This window comes from Bos taurus, chromosome 10 (genome assembly GCF_002263795.3).
Source record: "Bos taurus isolate L1 Dominette 01449 registration number 42190680 breed Hereford chromosome 10, ARS-UCD2.0, whole genome shotgun sequence".
Lineage (NCBI taxonomy): Eukaryota > Metazoa > Chordata > Mammalia > Artiodactyla > Bovidae > Bos > Bos taurus.
The window spans coordinates 88,846,532-88,860,782 of NC_037337.1; the positions used below are offsets into that span (position 1 = coordinate 88,846,532).

The 14,251-nt window shown below is 41.0% G+C and overlaps 2 protein-coding genes across 3 annotated transcripts in view; one reads left to right on the forward strand and one right to left on the reverse strand.

Moving 5' to 3' along the window:
• The first annotated feature begins 61 nt into the window (after window positions 1-61).
• SLIRP (SRA stem-loop interacting RNA binding protein) lies at window positions 62-7,026 on the forward strand. The gene is given in 4 exon segments (NM_001037485.2): window positions 62-162; window positions 2,298-2,356; window positions 6,001-6,108; window positions 6,915-7,026. Coding segments are annotated over 4 exon segments (336 nt in total). The 5' UTR covers window positions 62-65; the 3' UTR covers window positions 6,987-7,026.
• Window position 7,027: 1 nt separating this feature from the next.
• The window catches only part of SNW1 (SNW domain containing 1), a 35,253-nt gene continuing 28,029 nt past the window's right edge, over window positions 7,028-14,251 (reverse strand). For both annotated transcript variants that reach the window (NM_001077834.1, XM_024997295.2), the window contains 3 exon segments: window positions 7,028-7,713; window positions 7,794-7,957; window positions 9,531-9,648. In NM_001077834.1, the coding sequence (NP_001071302.1) occupies window positions 7,515-7,713; window positions 7,794-7,957; window positions 9,531-9,648 (481 nt within the window). In that variant the 3' untranslated portion in view covers window positions 7,028-7,514.

Genomic DNA, 14,251 nt, shown 5'->3' on the forward strand with positions numbered 1-14,251 from the left:
CTCCGGATTAGGCAGGCTCTTCCGGGGTCGCGACCTCAGGTCACTAGACGTTTCTCGGCCTAAAGATGGCGGCTTCGGCAGCGAGGGGCGCTGTGGCGCTGCGTACAAACGTCGGCCGGCCGGTTGCGTTTGTCAGAAAAATTCCCTGGACGGCGGCCTCAAGTGAGTTGGAAATGTAGTAGGGGCAGAATCTTTAGGTCCGAGCAATCCTGAAAAGCCTTGCTTGCTGCGAAGCACTTAAATCCCCGTGGTGGCTGGATTAAGGAGGCTGAGTGTGCTCCTGAGCAAGCCAGTGAGTAGAAAGAAATTTGTCAGCAATTAGCCGTTTAAGGGATGCCCCTTGAGCTTTGGGGGCACCCATTCACGGTCTCCAGCCTTTCGGAATTTACAGCTTTAATTACTTGGAAACTTTTAAGATTTACGATTTAGAAGGGGTTGTTTTGATTGCAGCGTGGGGAAGGATTCAGAGTTACAAGAGGTAGTTTCTGTAGTTTAGTTCATAAGTGAAGAGTTCAGGGTAGTGATAGGAGGAGGAGTCAGGTTCACTTAAGCTAATCAAAGAATAATCGATAGATTTTCGTGATGACTTGAATGGGGAAGAGTACGGAATGGGGGAAAGGGAGGAATGACCTCCAGGTTTTTAATGTTGGTGGATCTGGTGATTAGAATGTAGGAGAAGCACATCGAAAGAAGATGAGTAGTTAAGTTGAAATGTGTTTAGTTTGAGAAACCTGTGAGTTCTTTGTTAGCTGGACAGAGGACGTTGTGTATAGATTGAGAAATGCACTCCAAAGCTGTTCTCCTTGGGTTACAATTCCAACTTGGCCTTTAGGTAGTTGTGTAACCTCGTTCAGTTCAGGTTAGTCGGTCAGTCGTGTCCGACTGTTTGGGACCCCTTGGACTGCAGCACGCCAGGCCTCCTTGTCCATCACTAATTCCCGGAGTCTACTCAGACTTATGTCCATTGAGTCAGTGATGCCATCCAACCGTCTCATCCTCTGTCGTCCCCTTCTCCCGCCTTCATTTTTTCCTAGCATCAGGGTCTTTTCAAATGAGTCAGTTCTTCACATCACGTGGCCAACGTATTGGAGTTTCAGCTTCAGCATCAGCCCTTCCAATGAATATTCAGGACTGATCTCTTTTAGGATGGACTGGTTGGATTTCCTTGCAATCCAAGGGACTCTCAAGAGTCTTTTCCAACACCACAGTTCAGAACCTAAGGTGTGTACCTGCTGCTGCTGCTGCTGCTAAGTCGCTTCAGTTGTGTCCGACTCTATGTGACCCCATAGACGGCAGCCCACCAGGCTCCGCCGTCCCTGGGATTCTCCAGGCAAGACCACTGGAGTGGGTTGCCATTTCCTTCTCCAGTGCGTGAAAGTGAAAAGTGAAAGTGAAGTCTCTCAGTCGTGTCCGACTCTTAGCGACCCCATGGACTGCAGCCCACCGGGCTCCTCCGTCCATGGGATTTTCCAGGCAAGAGTACTGGAGTGGGGTGCCATTGCCTTCTCCTAATGTGTGTACCTAAGGGAAGGTAATTGGGGGAAGAGGGCTCACCACTGTGCCTCAGTTTCATCAGCCATAAAATGGAGTCAATAATACCTTTCTCCTGGGGTGTTGATTATATTAAATGAATTTATATGTAAATACAAGTGCTTAGATTTGTGCTCAATACAGAGTAAGTACTCAATAAACGATAATTGTTTTCATGATTACAAAAATTGAAGTTCATGGGATAGGCTTAGGCTGGACATAGAAAGCTGGGGAGTGATGAGTACTGATTTCTGTTACCAACACTGCTTTTTGTCAACTGTAGTTTTGAGTTAAGGTTTTTACATTTGCTCACCAAAATGTAAAAATCCATGGTCATTTTTGCAGATATTCTTGAGATTGAGACTTTATTTGGAAATCTCTAATATAGCTAACAACACACAGTATTGTGATTGTTTAACTGTTTCCTGTGTGATCATCTCATGGGGATTTTAATCCATGCATTTAGCATAGTACCTGGTATGGTGAAGACTCAGTACTTGCTGGGGATGAAGACTAAGTCAGCTCAGCAGTTTATCTGCCCATGTCTCCCCCACCCCAACACCTCCCCAAAACTAGTAAATTACAGCTTTATAATCAATACCATAATGGTTTCCTGGATCTTAAAGCTGCAAGAAATACAAACTACCATTGTTCACAAGGAGTTTGGGGGCTCTAGGACCCCTCTTGGTTTCTATCTTAATCTAGGATGGAGGATAATACAATAACTAAAAAAAAAAACTCTTACTATGTTTTCTTTTCTTATACAGGTGAGCTGAGAGAACACTTTGCACAATTCGGCCATGTACGAAAATGCACTGTTCCTTTTGTGAGTATTACCTTTTTTAAAAAAAGCAATAATGTTTTCCTCTAATTTTTGATTATTCTTTGTCAAAGCATATCAGTTTACATGAATTGGTAATGGAGTGAAGCTGTTCAGTCTTTGTTGATTAAATTATGGGTGATATTGATCTAACAAAACAAAAAGCCTTATCCTAGGTATTCGAGGCATTTGTGGTAGTTTTTTTTTTTAATTGATGCATAAAATTATCACAAATGTAATGGCTCAAAACAACACATACACATGATCTCACAGATTATAGAGATCAGGAGTCCAGGCATAGCTTTGCTAGGTCCTCTGTTCAGGGATTCACGTAAGAGGCATTGCAGGTGTCTGTCTGCCGGAGCAGCAGAATCCAGGTGTGTGTCAGCTGGAGAGGCTCAGCCGGGAAAGACTGATTTCCCAGCTCCCTTGGGTTTTGGTAGAATTCGTCTTTCAACTGTAGGGCTTGGGTATCTGCTTTCTTGCTGGCTTTCAGCTGGAGGCTGGTCTCAGGTCCTCCAAACTACCTGCAGTTGCTTGTTACCTTGTTACATCTCTCTTACGGAGGCCTTCTCCCAACATGGCAGCTTGCTTCAAAGTCAGCAAGGGAGTTTCTCTAGTCTGCTACGACAGTTTTATAATTTAGTCTTCAGAGGGACACCCCATCTTCCTGTTCAAGGGAGCAGCATCCCGTCACTTTTGCTGTATTCTTTTGTTTAGAAGCATGTCATAGGCCCTGCCCACATTCAGGGGGAGAGGACTATACAGGGGGTAACATGGTGGAACACATGGGGGTCTTGGGGCCATTTTGGGATTTTGTCTATTACAGTATTATAATAAGGACTTTGAGAGAGTAGAGGTTAATTTATCGTAAAACTTAACTGGTGGAGAAAATTGTCACCTGTATCCTCACGGAGTTGAGTGCTTTTTTTGGATGTGCTGGGTTTTTGTTGCTGCACAGGCTTCTCTTCTCATTGCAGAGGCTTCTCATTTCGGAGCACAGGTTCTACGGCACGCGGGCTTCAGTTGTGGCAGATGGGCTCGGTTGCGGCTCCTGGGCTTCAGAGCACAGGCTCCGTAGCCCCAGGGCATGTGGGATCTTCCCAGACCGAGGATCCAACCCGCCTCCTGCCAACACTGGCAGGTGGAGTCTTTACCATTGAGCCACTAGGGAAGCCCAGGTTGAGTGCTTTTGGTGTGTTTCTGTTTGTTACATTTTCTTTGCTTCCTCCTGAGGGTTTAAAAATCAAGCTATGGGAATTCCCTGGCGGTTCAGTGGTTAGGACTCTCTCAACTGCCAAGGGTGTGGGTTCAATCTCTGGTTGGAGAACTAACATCCTGCAAAAATAATTAAGTAAATAAAGTAATAGAGTCCTTTACTTAAAAGAAAAAAGTCTTTAAAAAAAATCAAGTGTATAAATTTGTTCTTTATCCTGAGCTGTATTTTTCTGTGGACTTTCTTAAATGATTGTGTTTTGGGGTGTGTGACATGAGTATACTTACAGTTTATACGCATGCTTCACTAAAACTGCTTTTTTCCTCATGGCACTGAAAAGGCTGTGGTAAAATATCAACTTTAAGTAACTTAAATTCTAACTATTGGGTTAACGTTACTTGCCTTACAAAAATCTAACGGATTATGTATATCCAGCTGTAGTGAAGGTATAGGGAAACTGGTACTAAAATTGTTGAGTTTAACTGATACTGTCACTGAAGGGTAATTTGGCAAAATCTGTCAACATTTAAGGTTTGCCTTTGACTCTAGAGAAAGCCTGTGTGCTGCCACAAAGACCCAGTGCAGCCAAAATGAAAAGTAAGTTGCAAAAAGAAAAGAGGATTTGCTTTGATCTAGAGGTTCCACTTCTAGAGATTGATTTTACAGAAATGTGAGGTGAGGGATGTTCAAAACAGCATTGTTTAGTAATATAATTGGAAAGAAGGTAAGTGTTCATCAGTGGGGTTGGTTGAATAGATATTAATTCACTGATACAATGGCATTTTTATAGCTGATTAAAAGAATGAGGCATGTGTGTTACAGACATGAAAATCAGTAAGCTTGAAAAATAGTTTTACAAAGTGTATGAAATTGGCATTTTTTGAGGAATATTAAAAAAAGTTTCTTCGAAAAGTAACATTTTTCTTGGTTGCCATTTACCTCTTAAAAGTATAAAAAATAACAACTTAGGACCTGGAGTTAACAGATTTTAAACAACAGAAGTCTTTGATTCGTAGGAAAATTAATGTGTAATGTAACAGGAAAATATAGGGAAGCCAGAATCTGATGAATAAGTTGGATGATAAACACTCTTGGTTTTTGCACAAAAGTAAATAGTAGGATTGCTTAAATTAACCCAGAAGTGTAAAGTAGGTAAGTAAAGGTAACTTTTCCTTTTTCCTCAGGAGCATGTGATGATAATGGTGGTAGTCGTGACGAGGGTGATTAGTTTCAGAAATCACCATAAATGTACTTAGGTTTGAAGGCTTAATTTCCTAGTTTCTAGAAGTGAGTTAGAAACAGGAAGAGTACTTTTTTTTTTTTTTTAATTTTATTTTTTTAAACTTTACATAATTGTATTAGTTTTGCCAAATATCAAAAAGAATCCACCGCAGGTATACATGTGTTCCCCATCCTGAACCTTCCTCCCTCCTCCCTCCCCATACCATCCTTCTGGGTCGTCCCAGTGCACTAGCCCCAAGCATCCAGTATCGTGCATCGAACCTGGACTGGCATCTCGTTTCATACATGATATTTTACATGTTTCAATGCCATTCTCCCAAATCTTCCCACCCTCTCCCTCTCCCAGAGTCCATAAGACTGTTCTATACATCAGTGTCTCTTTTGCTGTCTCGTACACAGGGTTATTGTTACCATCTTTCTAAATTCCATATATATGCGTTAGTATACTGTATTGGTGTTTTTCCTTCTGGCTTACTTCACTCTGTATAATAGGCTCCAGTTTCATCCACCTCATTAGAACTGATTCAAATGAATTCTTTTTAATGGCTGAGTAATACTCCATTGTGTATATGTACCACAGCTTTCTTATCCATTCATTTGCTAATGGACATCTAGGTTGCTTCCATGTCCTGGCTATTATAAACAGTGCTGCGATGAACATTGGGGTACACGTGTCTCTTTCCCTTCTGGTTTCCTCAGCGTGTATGCCCAGCAGTGGGATTGCTGGATCATAAGGCAGTTCTATTTCCAGTTTTTTAAGGAATCTCCACACTGTTCTCCATAGTGGCTGTACTAGTTTGCATTCCCACCAACAGTGTAAGAGGGTTCCCTTTTCTCCACACCCTCTCCAGCATTTATTATTTGTAGACTTTTGGATCACAGCCATTCTGACTGGTGTGAAATGGTACCTCATAGTGGTTTTGATGGAAGAGTACTTCTTTAACAAAATTTCCCTTGACTATTGCTACGAGTGTGGTTTTTATCTCGAACAACACAAAAAGCACTTCGCTCATGTTTTAGAGAGCGTGTTAAGATTAAGAGTATTTGTATTAAAGCAGGGTTTTTGATACTTTTAAATTAAAATGTCTTATATTCCATTTCAGCAGATGAAAAAGTTGGTTTAATTTGGAACACCTGGAAACTTTCTCAAGTTCATGATTATTAATTTCTTCCTAAATTTTGAATTTTTAAGGACAAAGAGACTGGCTTTCACAAAGGTATGGGTTGGATTCACTTTTCTTCAGAAGAAGAACTTCACAATGCACTACAACAGGAAAATCATGTTATTGATGGAGTAAAGGTAAGTATTTTTCTGTATCATATCATGTGAGTTTTCTGTATACCAGTTAAATAGGTCAGAAGTGTGAAATGAAAGGGATTTTGGATGATTTGTAACTTAATGTTTGTTAAAGAACAGTGATGGTGGGAGAGTTCCCAGTTGTAAAAGGTCTGGAGACTTAAGTACAAGAAGACACTTTAATGGTTAGCAAGATACATGGAACACGGAACAGTGGAAACAGCAGGGAGACCTTGGTTGAAATACTGACTTTCCCACTTACTATGTGACCTTGAGAAGACTCTTTTGAGAGTCCCTTGGACTGCAAGGAGATCCAACCAGTCCATCCTAAAGGAAATCAGTCCTGAATATTCACTGGAAGGACTGACACTGAAGCTGAAGCTCTAGTACTTTGGCTACCTGATGCGAAGAACTGACCCATTTGAAAATATTCTGATGCTGGGAAAGATAGAAGGCAGGAGGAGAAGGGGATGACATAGGATGAGATGGCTGGATGACATCACTGACTGGATGGATATGAGTTTGAGCAAGCTCTGGGAGTTTGTGATGGACAGGAAAGCCTGGCGTGCTGCAGTTCATGGGGTTGCAGAGTCGGACACAACTGAGCTTAACTGAACTGAACTGATGTGACCTTAGGCCAGACTGATTTACAGTTTTTAATGGGAGTTCAGGGAGCCTTAAGTACAAGGAACAAATAAGTACAAGGATCAGCTCACTGGTGCTGATCCCTCATAGAACAGCAGTTTTTGGTTTTAATGTTTTTGTAGACAATGACTTTCCTTACAGTGCTGAATTTTTTTTCCCCCCAGCTCCATGTTCAACCTCAAAGACCCAAAGCTTTACAAGGAGACCAAACATCTGATGAAGAGAAAGATTTTTGAGACCCTCACTGCCTACTGAATAAAGTAAATAAAAGAGGAAGTTTTGTCTAAATGTTTTTATTTGAAACAAATAGTTGCACCAAGCAAGAGCTTACTTTCCCCACTCCAAATTAACAGAGCACTACAGGGGCAAACATCATTTGGCAGGACAGTTCCAATATGTGAACATCCTTCTTTCTACTTGCTATGATCGGGGTCACTTTATTCATAAGCAGTCATTTTTAGACAAAATATTAACCCCAAAGTACTAATGTCACTTGAAAGGAAGTGGCTTTAATTTCACGTGTGGGGCAGTATTTTCTATAAATGCCAAAAGGTGGGAGAAGCACAAACACAACCCATTTTTAAAAAAACTAAATAATTCAAAGTAGAACTTTTCCATACCCCCCTCCCTCTCCTGTAATAAAAAGTAGTGCTGGGCTCTGACACCCAGATTTGGTTTTTATCCTGGCCATGTACAAAGTGTTCCCCATATGACTTGCATCATTAGGGTTAACAATAACAGTTCGTTCACTCTGAACAAAGTATCTACTCCTTCCTCCTCTTTTTGCCTTCATGCTCATGTTCCTTGGGACGGCTGCTATCTGAGGGTCTTTTAGAGCCACCATGTTGCTTGGCTTCTTCCAAAAATTTGTCCAAACCGAAAGGATCCTCCTCAAACTGAACTGGTCCTTCTCGGCCTCTTTGTCTACGGTCTGAACCAGAAAACTCCTTATCGGGAACAAATCTAGGGAAAAAGAGAAATGACTATGAACCACTTTATTTTCACTGGTGTAGATGTTAAAACTGAGCCGTCTGCCCTGGTACCTGTTAGTCTTTATTCTGGCTTCTAGGTCATCTCCATACATGTCCTTGTCCAGATTTTTACTGGGCCTGTAAATATTCTGGGCCATATCTTTTCCACCTCTCCAGGCTTGATCATAAACATTGTAAATTTCATCTTCTCCACCTGCAAAACCACTGTCCATACCCTGTGGAAAAATAGACATTAAAAGTGTACACATTTTTATTAAAAGTTGAATCGCATTACATTCTTAAGTAGAGTAAACCCTTGCTCATTTACAGCTTACATGTTCAACAATCTGAACTACAAATTAAAAAGGTTATTAAAAAATGGTCACAGGAGGGGATATATGTATACCTATGGCTGATTCATGTTGAGGTCTGACAGAAAACAAAAGTCTGTAAAGCAATTATCTTTCAATTAAAAAAAACCAGTGTTTTTTCTTCGTTATCACCTTTGGGTCCTTACATTAAATATGGTACTCATTAATGACTGTTTTAGCAAAGTGGTCTTTAAAATTGGAGGATACCAGTATAAGCAGGCACTTGACAATCCATTTGTGCAGACATAGTGGCAAGATGAAAGAACTACAAAACATTTTATCTGACACCATTTACAGTAATAATGTTAAACCCCTTAACTGTGTGAGAACACTATTGAAGCATAACACAATATTCTCAATGAAAATCTCAAGTCAACAAGTTTGTTTTGTAATGGTTCGTTAATATAAGAATGTGCCTTTTGATAAAACTTTTCATCACAACTTTTATTTTTTTTTTTGGTTTCAAAGGTAGACTTTGTTATTCACAAAACAGTATCCCGGGGTGTGAGGGGTCATGGTCTCTGTTGGACCACGGTTATGGCCTAGAAGCGGGAAGCCAGGCCCTGACTCAGCTGGTGCAGGGTCGGGGTGAGGACCTGGGTTCTAATGTGGTTACAGTCGTATTGGGGACGTGTGTACCCTGTCACCCACCTGGTGGGTCCGTGAGTCTGTCCTGCTGTGACTCGGATACTATGCTCTCAGCATGTTTCCTGGAACAATCCACAGGGTGACTCCCAGCCTTGCAGGGGGCGATGGGAACCCTCTATATCCCAGTAGACATTTATACTTCTGTATTGTTAGCACAGTCTGCCTTGTCTTTATTGATATACATGTATCTGTCTTTTCCAGTAGACTTGCACGTTCCTTGAGTGTTAAGACGTGTACCTTTGATCTCACTGACTTACATACAGTAGATCATCAATGTTGGGTGAATGAAAACGTAAAGGTACTTCCTCAGGCCTAAGGGGTTCTAGCTTAGATACGAGAACACTAGGTGTTCTAGTCTGATACTAGAAATCAGACTTTCTGATGAATACTTTGGTTTTATAGCTTCATTTTTCAAAGATCCCAAGTTTGTGTTTTTATAGCACTAAAAAAATTATTTTTGCAAATATCGACAAAAAATAACCCAAGAGACACTTTTATAGGACACTGGCTCTGTTCTAGAAATAAAAGACTCACATACCAGAACCAAGTTTTACTACCTAATTTCTTTCATTTTCTAACAGTGTCTCAAATCCTAGCCAACTCTAAGAGCCAACTCTAAGAGCTATTCTAACTTGTTTCTTAAGTTACAATATGCAACTTCTAATTTTTTTTTCTCCATCATGCTAGCATACCTTAGGCTGATGCAAATGTCTCATATGCTAATTTTCTTTTCCCTGAAGGTTGTATTTGTATCAACACTTAAGACATGCTGTTTCTAGACTCTGTGTACCTTGGACTGGTTGAAGAGCCTTTGGTCATACTGAACTTCATTGGAAGTCCGAGGGTTGGGCACACCAAGAGCAATGACTTCACTGATGTCTCGATTTTCATTTCTCTGCAGTTTCGACCTGTTTTGAAATACCATGGCGCAAACTGAAACTTCTTCACAGACAAGCTGAATTTCAACTTCAATACAACCATTATCAGAAGCAGAGGAAATAAATATGTCCAGTTCACATCTTATGAACATATATATTCCTTGATAAGACATAATTAGGATGGCATTTCTTACAGTATTTCAGATACATGATTATTGTAAGAGATAGGGTTTTATAATTAGGCATTCCTGATACAGAAAAGAACTGCTCAGAGACTTTTTTTTTCCCCCTTGAGGAAAAATACAGGACTGCAACATTATAATTTGACATCTGTAAACACTACACAAAGTGATCACCACCAAAGTGTAGTTACTCTCAATCACCATACAAATGACCTCCTTCACCCATTTCACTAATTCCTCAACCCCCTTCTCTGATAACCACCAATTTGTTCTATGAGTTTTGTTTGTTTTGTTTTTTGTAGATTTCACGTAAGTGAAATCACACCCTGTTTCTCTTTCTCTGACTTATTACATGTAGCATAATACCCTCAAGGTTCTCCCAGGTTATTACAGACAGCAAGATTTCACTTTTATGGCTGAGTTCTAATGTGTACACACACACACACCCACACACCTTCTTTATCTGTTGATGGGTACTTAGCGTGCACACACACACACACACACACACACACACACACACACACACACACACACCTTCTTTATTTATATGTTGATGGGTACTTAGCCTGCTTCCACATCTTGAATACTGTAAATAACACTGCAGTGATCATCAGTTCACTTCAGTTGCTCAGTTGTGTCCGACTCTTTGCGAACCCCATAAATCACAGCACGCCAGGCCTCCCTGTCCATCACCAACTCCCGGAGTTCACTCAAATTCATGTCCATCGAGTCGGTGATGCCATCCAGCCATCTCATTCTCTGTCATCCCCTTCTCCTCTTGCCCCCAATCCCTCCCAGCATCAGAGTCTTTTCCAGTGAGTCAACTCTTCTTATGAGGTGGCCAAAGTATTGGAGTTTCAGCTTCAGCATCATTCCCTCCAAAGAAATCCCAGGGCTGATCTCCTTCAGAATGGACTGGTTGGATCTCCTTGCAGTCCAAGGGACTCTCAAGAGTCTTCTCCAACACCACAGTTCAAAAGCATCAATTCTTCAGCGCTCAGCCTTCACAGTCCAACTCTCACATCCATACATGACTACTGGAAAAACCATAGCCCTGACTAGACAGACCTTTGTTGGCAAAGCAACGTCTCTGCTCTTGAATATGCCATCTACGTTGGTCGTAACTTTCCTTCCCAAGGAGTAAGCGTCTTTTAATTTCATGGCTGCAATCACCATCTGCAGTGATTTGGAACCCCCCAAAATAAAGTCTGACACTGTTTCCACTGTTTCCCCATCTATTTCCCATGAAGTGATGGGACGAGATGCCATGATCTTCATTTTCTGAATGTTGAGCTTTAAGCCAACTTTTTCACTCTCCTCTTTCACTTTCATCGAGAGGCTTTTTAGTTCCTCTTCACTTTCTGCCATAAGGGTGGTGTCATCTGCATATCTGAGGTTATTGATATTTCTCCCGGCAATCTTGATTTCAGCCATTGCTTCTTCCAGCCCAGCGTTTCTCATGATGTACTCTGCATATAAGTTAAATAAGCAGGGTGACAATATACAGCCTTGACGTACTCCTTTTCCTATTTGGAACCAGTCTGTTGTTCCATGTCCAGTTCTAACTGTTGCTTCCTGACCTGCATATAGGTTTCTCAAGAGGCACGTCGGGTGGTCTGGTATTCCCATCTCGTTCAGAATTTTCCACAGTTGATTGTGATCCACACAAAGGCTTTGGCATAGTCAATAAAGCAGAGATAGATGTTTTTCTGGAACTCTCTTGCTTTTTTGATGATCCAGCGGATGTTGGCAAGTTGATCTCTGGTTCCTCTGCCTTTTCTAAAACCAGCTTAAACATCTGGAAGTTCACGGTTCACATATTGCTGAAGCCTGGCTTGGAGAATTTTGAGCATTACTTTACTATTACTTTACTAGCGTGTGAGATGAGTGCAATTGTGTGGTAGTTTGAACATTCTTTGGCTTTGCCTTTCTTTGGGATTGGAATGAAAACTGACCTTTTCCAGTCCTGTGGCCACTGCTGAGTTTTCCAAATTTGCTGGCATATTGAGTGCAGCACTTTCACAGCATCATCTTTCAGGATTTGAAATATGAAATAGCTCAACTGGAATTCTCCACTAGCTTTGTTCATAGTGATGCTTCCTAAGGGCCACTTGATTTCACATTCCAGGATGTCTGGCTCCAGGTCAGTGATCACACCATCATGATTATCTGGGTCATGAAGCTCTTTTTTGTACAGTTCTTCTGTGTATTCTTGCCACCTCTTCTTAAATATCTTCTGCTTCTGTTAGGTCCAGACCATTTCTGTCCTTTATCGAGCCCATCTTTGCATGAAATGTTCCTTTGGTATCTCTGATTTTCTTGAAGAGATCTCTAGTCTTTCCCATTCTGTTGTTTTCCTCTATTTTGCATTGATCGCTGAGGAAGGCTTTCGTATCTCTTCTTGCTATTCGTTGGAACTCTGTATTCAGATGCTTGTATCTTTCCTTTTCTCCTTTGTTTTTTCACTTCTCTTCTTTTCACAGCTATTTGTAAGGCCTCCTTAGACAGCCATTTTGCTTTTTGGCATTTCTTTTCCATGGGGATGGTCTTGATCCCTGTCTCCTGTACAATGTCACAAAGCTCTGTCCATAGTTCATCAGGCACTCTATCTATCAGATCTAGGCCCTTAAATCTATTTCTCACTTCCAGTGTATAATCATAAGGGATTTGATTTAAGTCATACCTGAATGGTCTAGTGGTTTTCCCTTCTTTCTTCAATTTAAGAAACCGGACACAATTCTGACAGAACGTGGTCCACTGGAGAAGGGAATGGCAACCTAACCACTTCAGTATTCTTGCCTTGAGAATCCCATGAACAGTATGAAAAGGCAAAATGATAGGATACTGAAAGATGAAGTCCCCAGGTCTGTAGGTGCCCAATATGCTACCGGAGATCAGTGGAGAAATAACTCCAGAAAGAATGAAGGGGTGGAGCCAAAACAGAAACAATACCCAGTTGTGGATGTGACTGGTGATAGAAGCAAGGTCTGATGCTGTAAAGAGCCATACTGCATAGGAACCTGGAATGTTAGGTCCATGAATCAAGGCAAATTGGAAGTGGTCCAACAGGAGATGGTGAGAGTGAACGTCGACATTCTAGGAATCTGAACTAAAATGGACTGCAACGGGTGAATTTAAGTCAGATGACCATTATATCTACTACTGTGGGCAGGAATCCCTTAGAAGAAATGGAGTAGCCATTATGGTCAACCAAAGAGTCCGAAAAGCAGTACTTGGATGCAATCTCAAAAAGGACAGAATGATCTTTGTTCGTTTGCAAGGCAAACCATTCAGTATCACAGTAATCCAAGTCTATGCCCCAACCAGTAACGCTGAAGAAGCTGAACCGTTCTATGAAGACCTACAATACCTTTTAGAACTAACATTCAATAAAGATGTCCTTTTCATTATAGGGGACTGGAATGCAAAAGTAGGAAGTCAAGAAACACCTGGAGTAACAGGCAAATTTGGCCTTGGAATACAGAATGAAGCAGGGCAAAGGCTAATAGAGTTTTGTCAAGAGAACACACTGGTCATAGCAAACACCCTCTTCCAACAACACAAGAGAAGACTCTACACATGGACATCACCAGATATTCAACACCAAAATCAGATTGATTATATTAGTTTGCAGCCAAAGAAGAGAAGCTCTATACAGTCAGCAAGAACAAGACCAGGAGCTGACTGTGGCTCAGATCATGAACTTATTGCAGTGATCAGAGGGATGCTTATACTTTTTGAATTAGTGTTTTATATTCTTCAGATAAATACCCAGAAATGGAAAATCTTTTGAGGAATCTCCATAGTGTTTTCCATATTGACTGCACCAATTTATACTCCCACCAACAGTGCATGAGGGTTCCCTTTTCTCTACATCCTCTCCAATGCTTGCTATTTCTTGTCTTTCTAACAGCCATTCTAACAGGTGTGTGGTTTTGATTTGCATTTCCTCATAATTAGTGATGTTGATTATTTTTTCATGTGCCTGTTCACCATCTGCATGTCTTCTCTGGAAAATGTCTATTCAGATCCTCTGCCCATTTAACTGGGTTGGTTTTAGTTGAGCTGTAGTTCTTTCTATAGCTTGGATATTAACCTCATGTCGAATATATGATTTGCAAGTATCTTCCCCAACCCAGTAGGCTGCCTTTTTGTTCTGATGATGGCTTCCTTCATCGTGTGGAAGTTTTTAGTCTGATACAGTCCCATTTGTTTATTTCTCCTTTGTTTCCTTTGCCTTTGGAGTCAGATTCACAAAATCATTGCTAACATCAAGTCAAAGGGCTTACTACCTATGTGTTCTTCTAGGATTTTTACAGTTTAAGGTCTCACATTCAAATCCTTAATTGATTTTGAGTTTTTTGTGCATGGTTTAAGGTTTTCCTTCTTTTGCATGTAGCCATCCAGTTTTTCCAATAGCACCTATAGAAGAGGCTGTCCTTTCTCAAAAG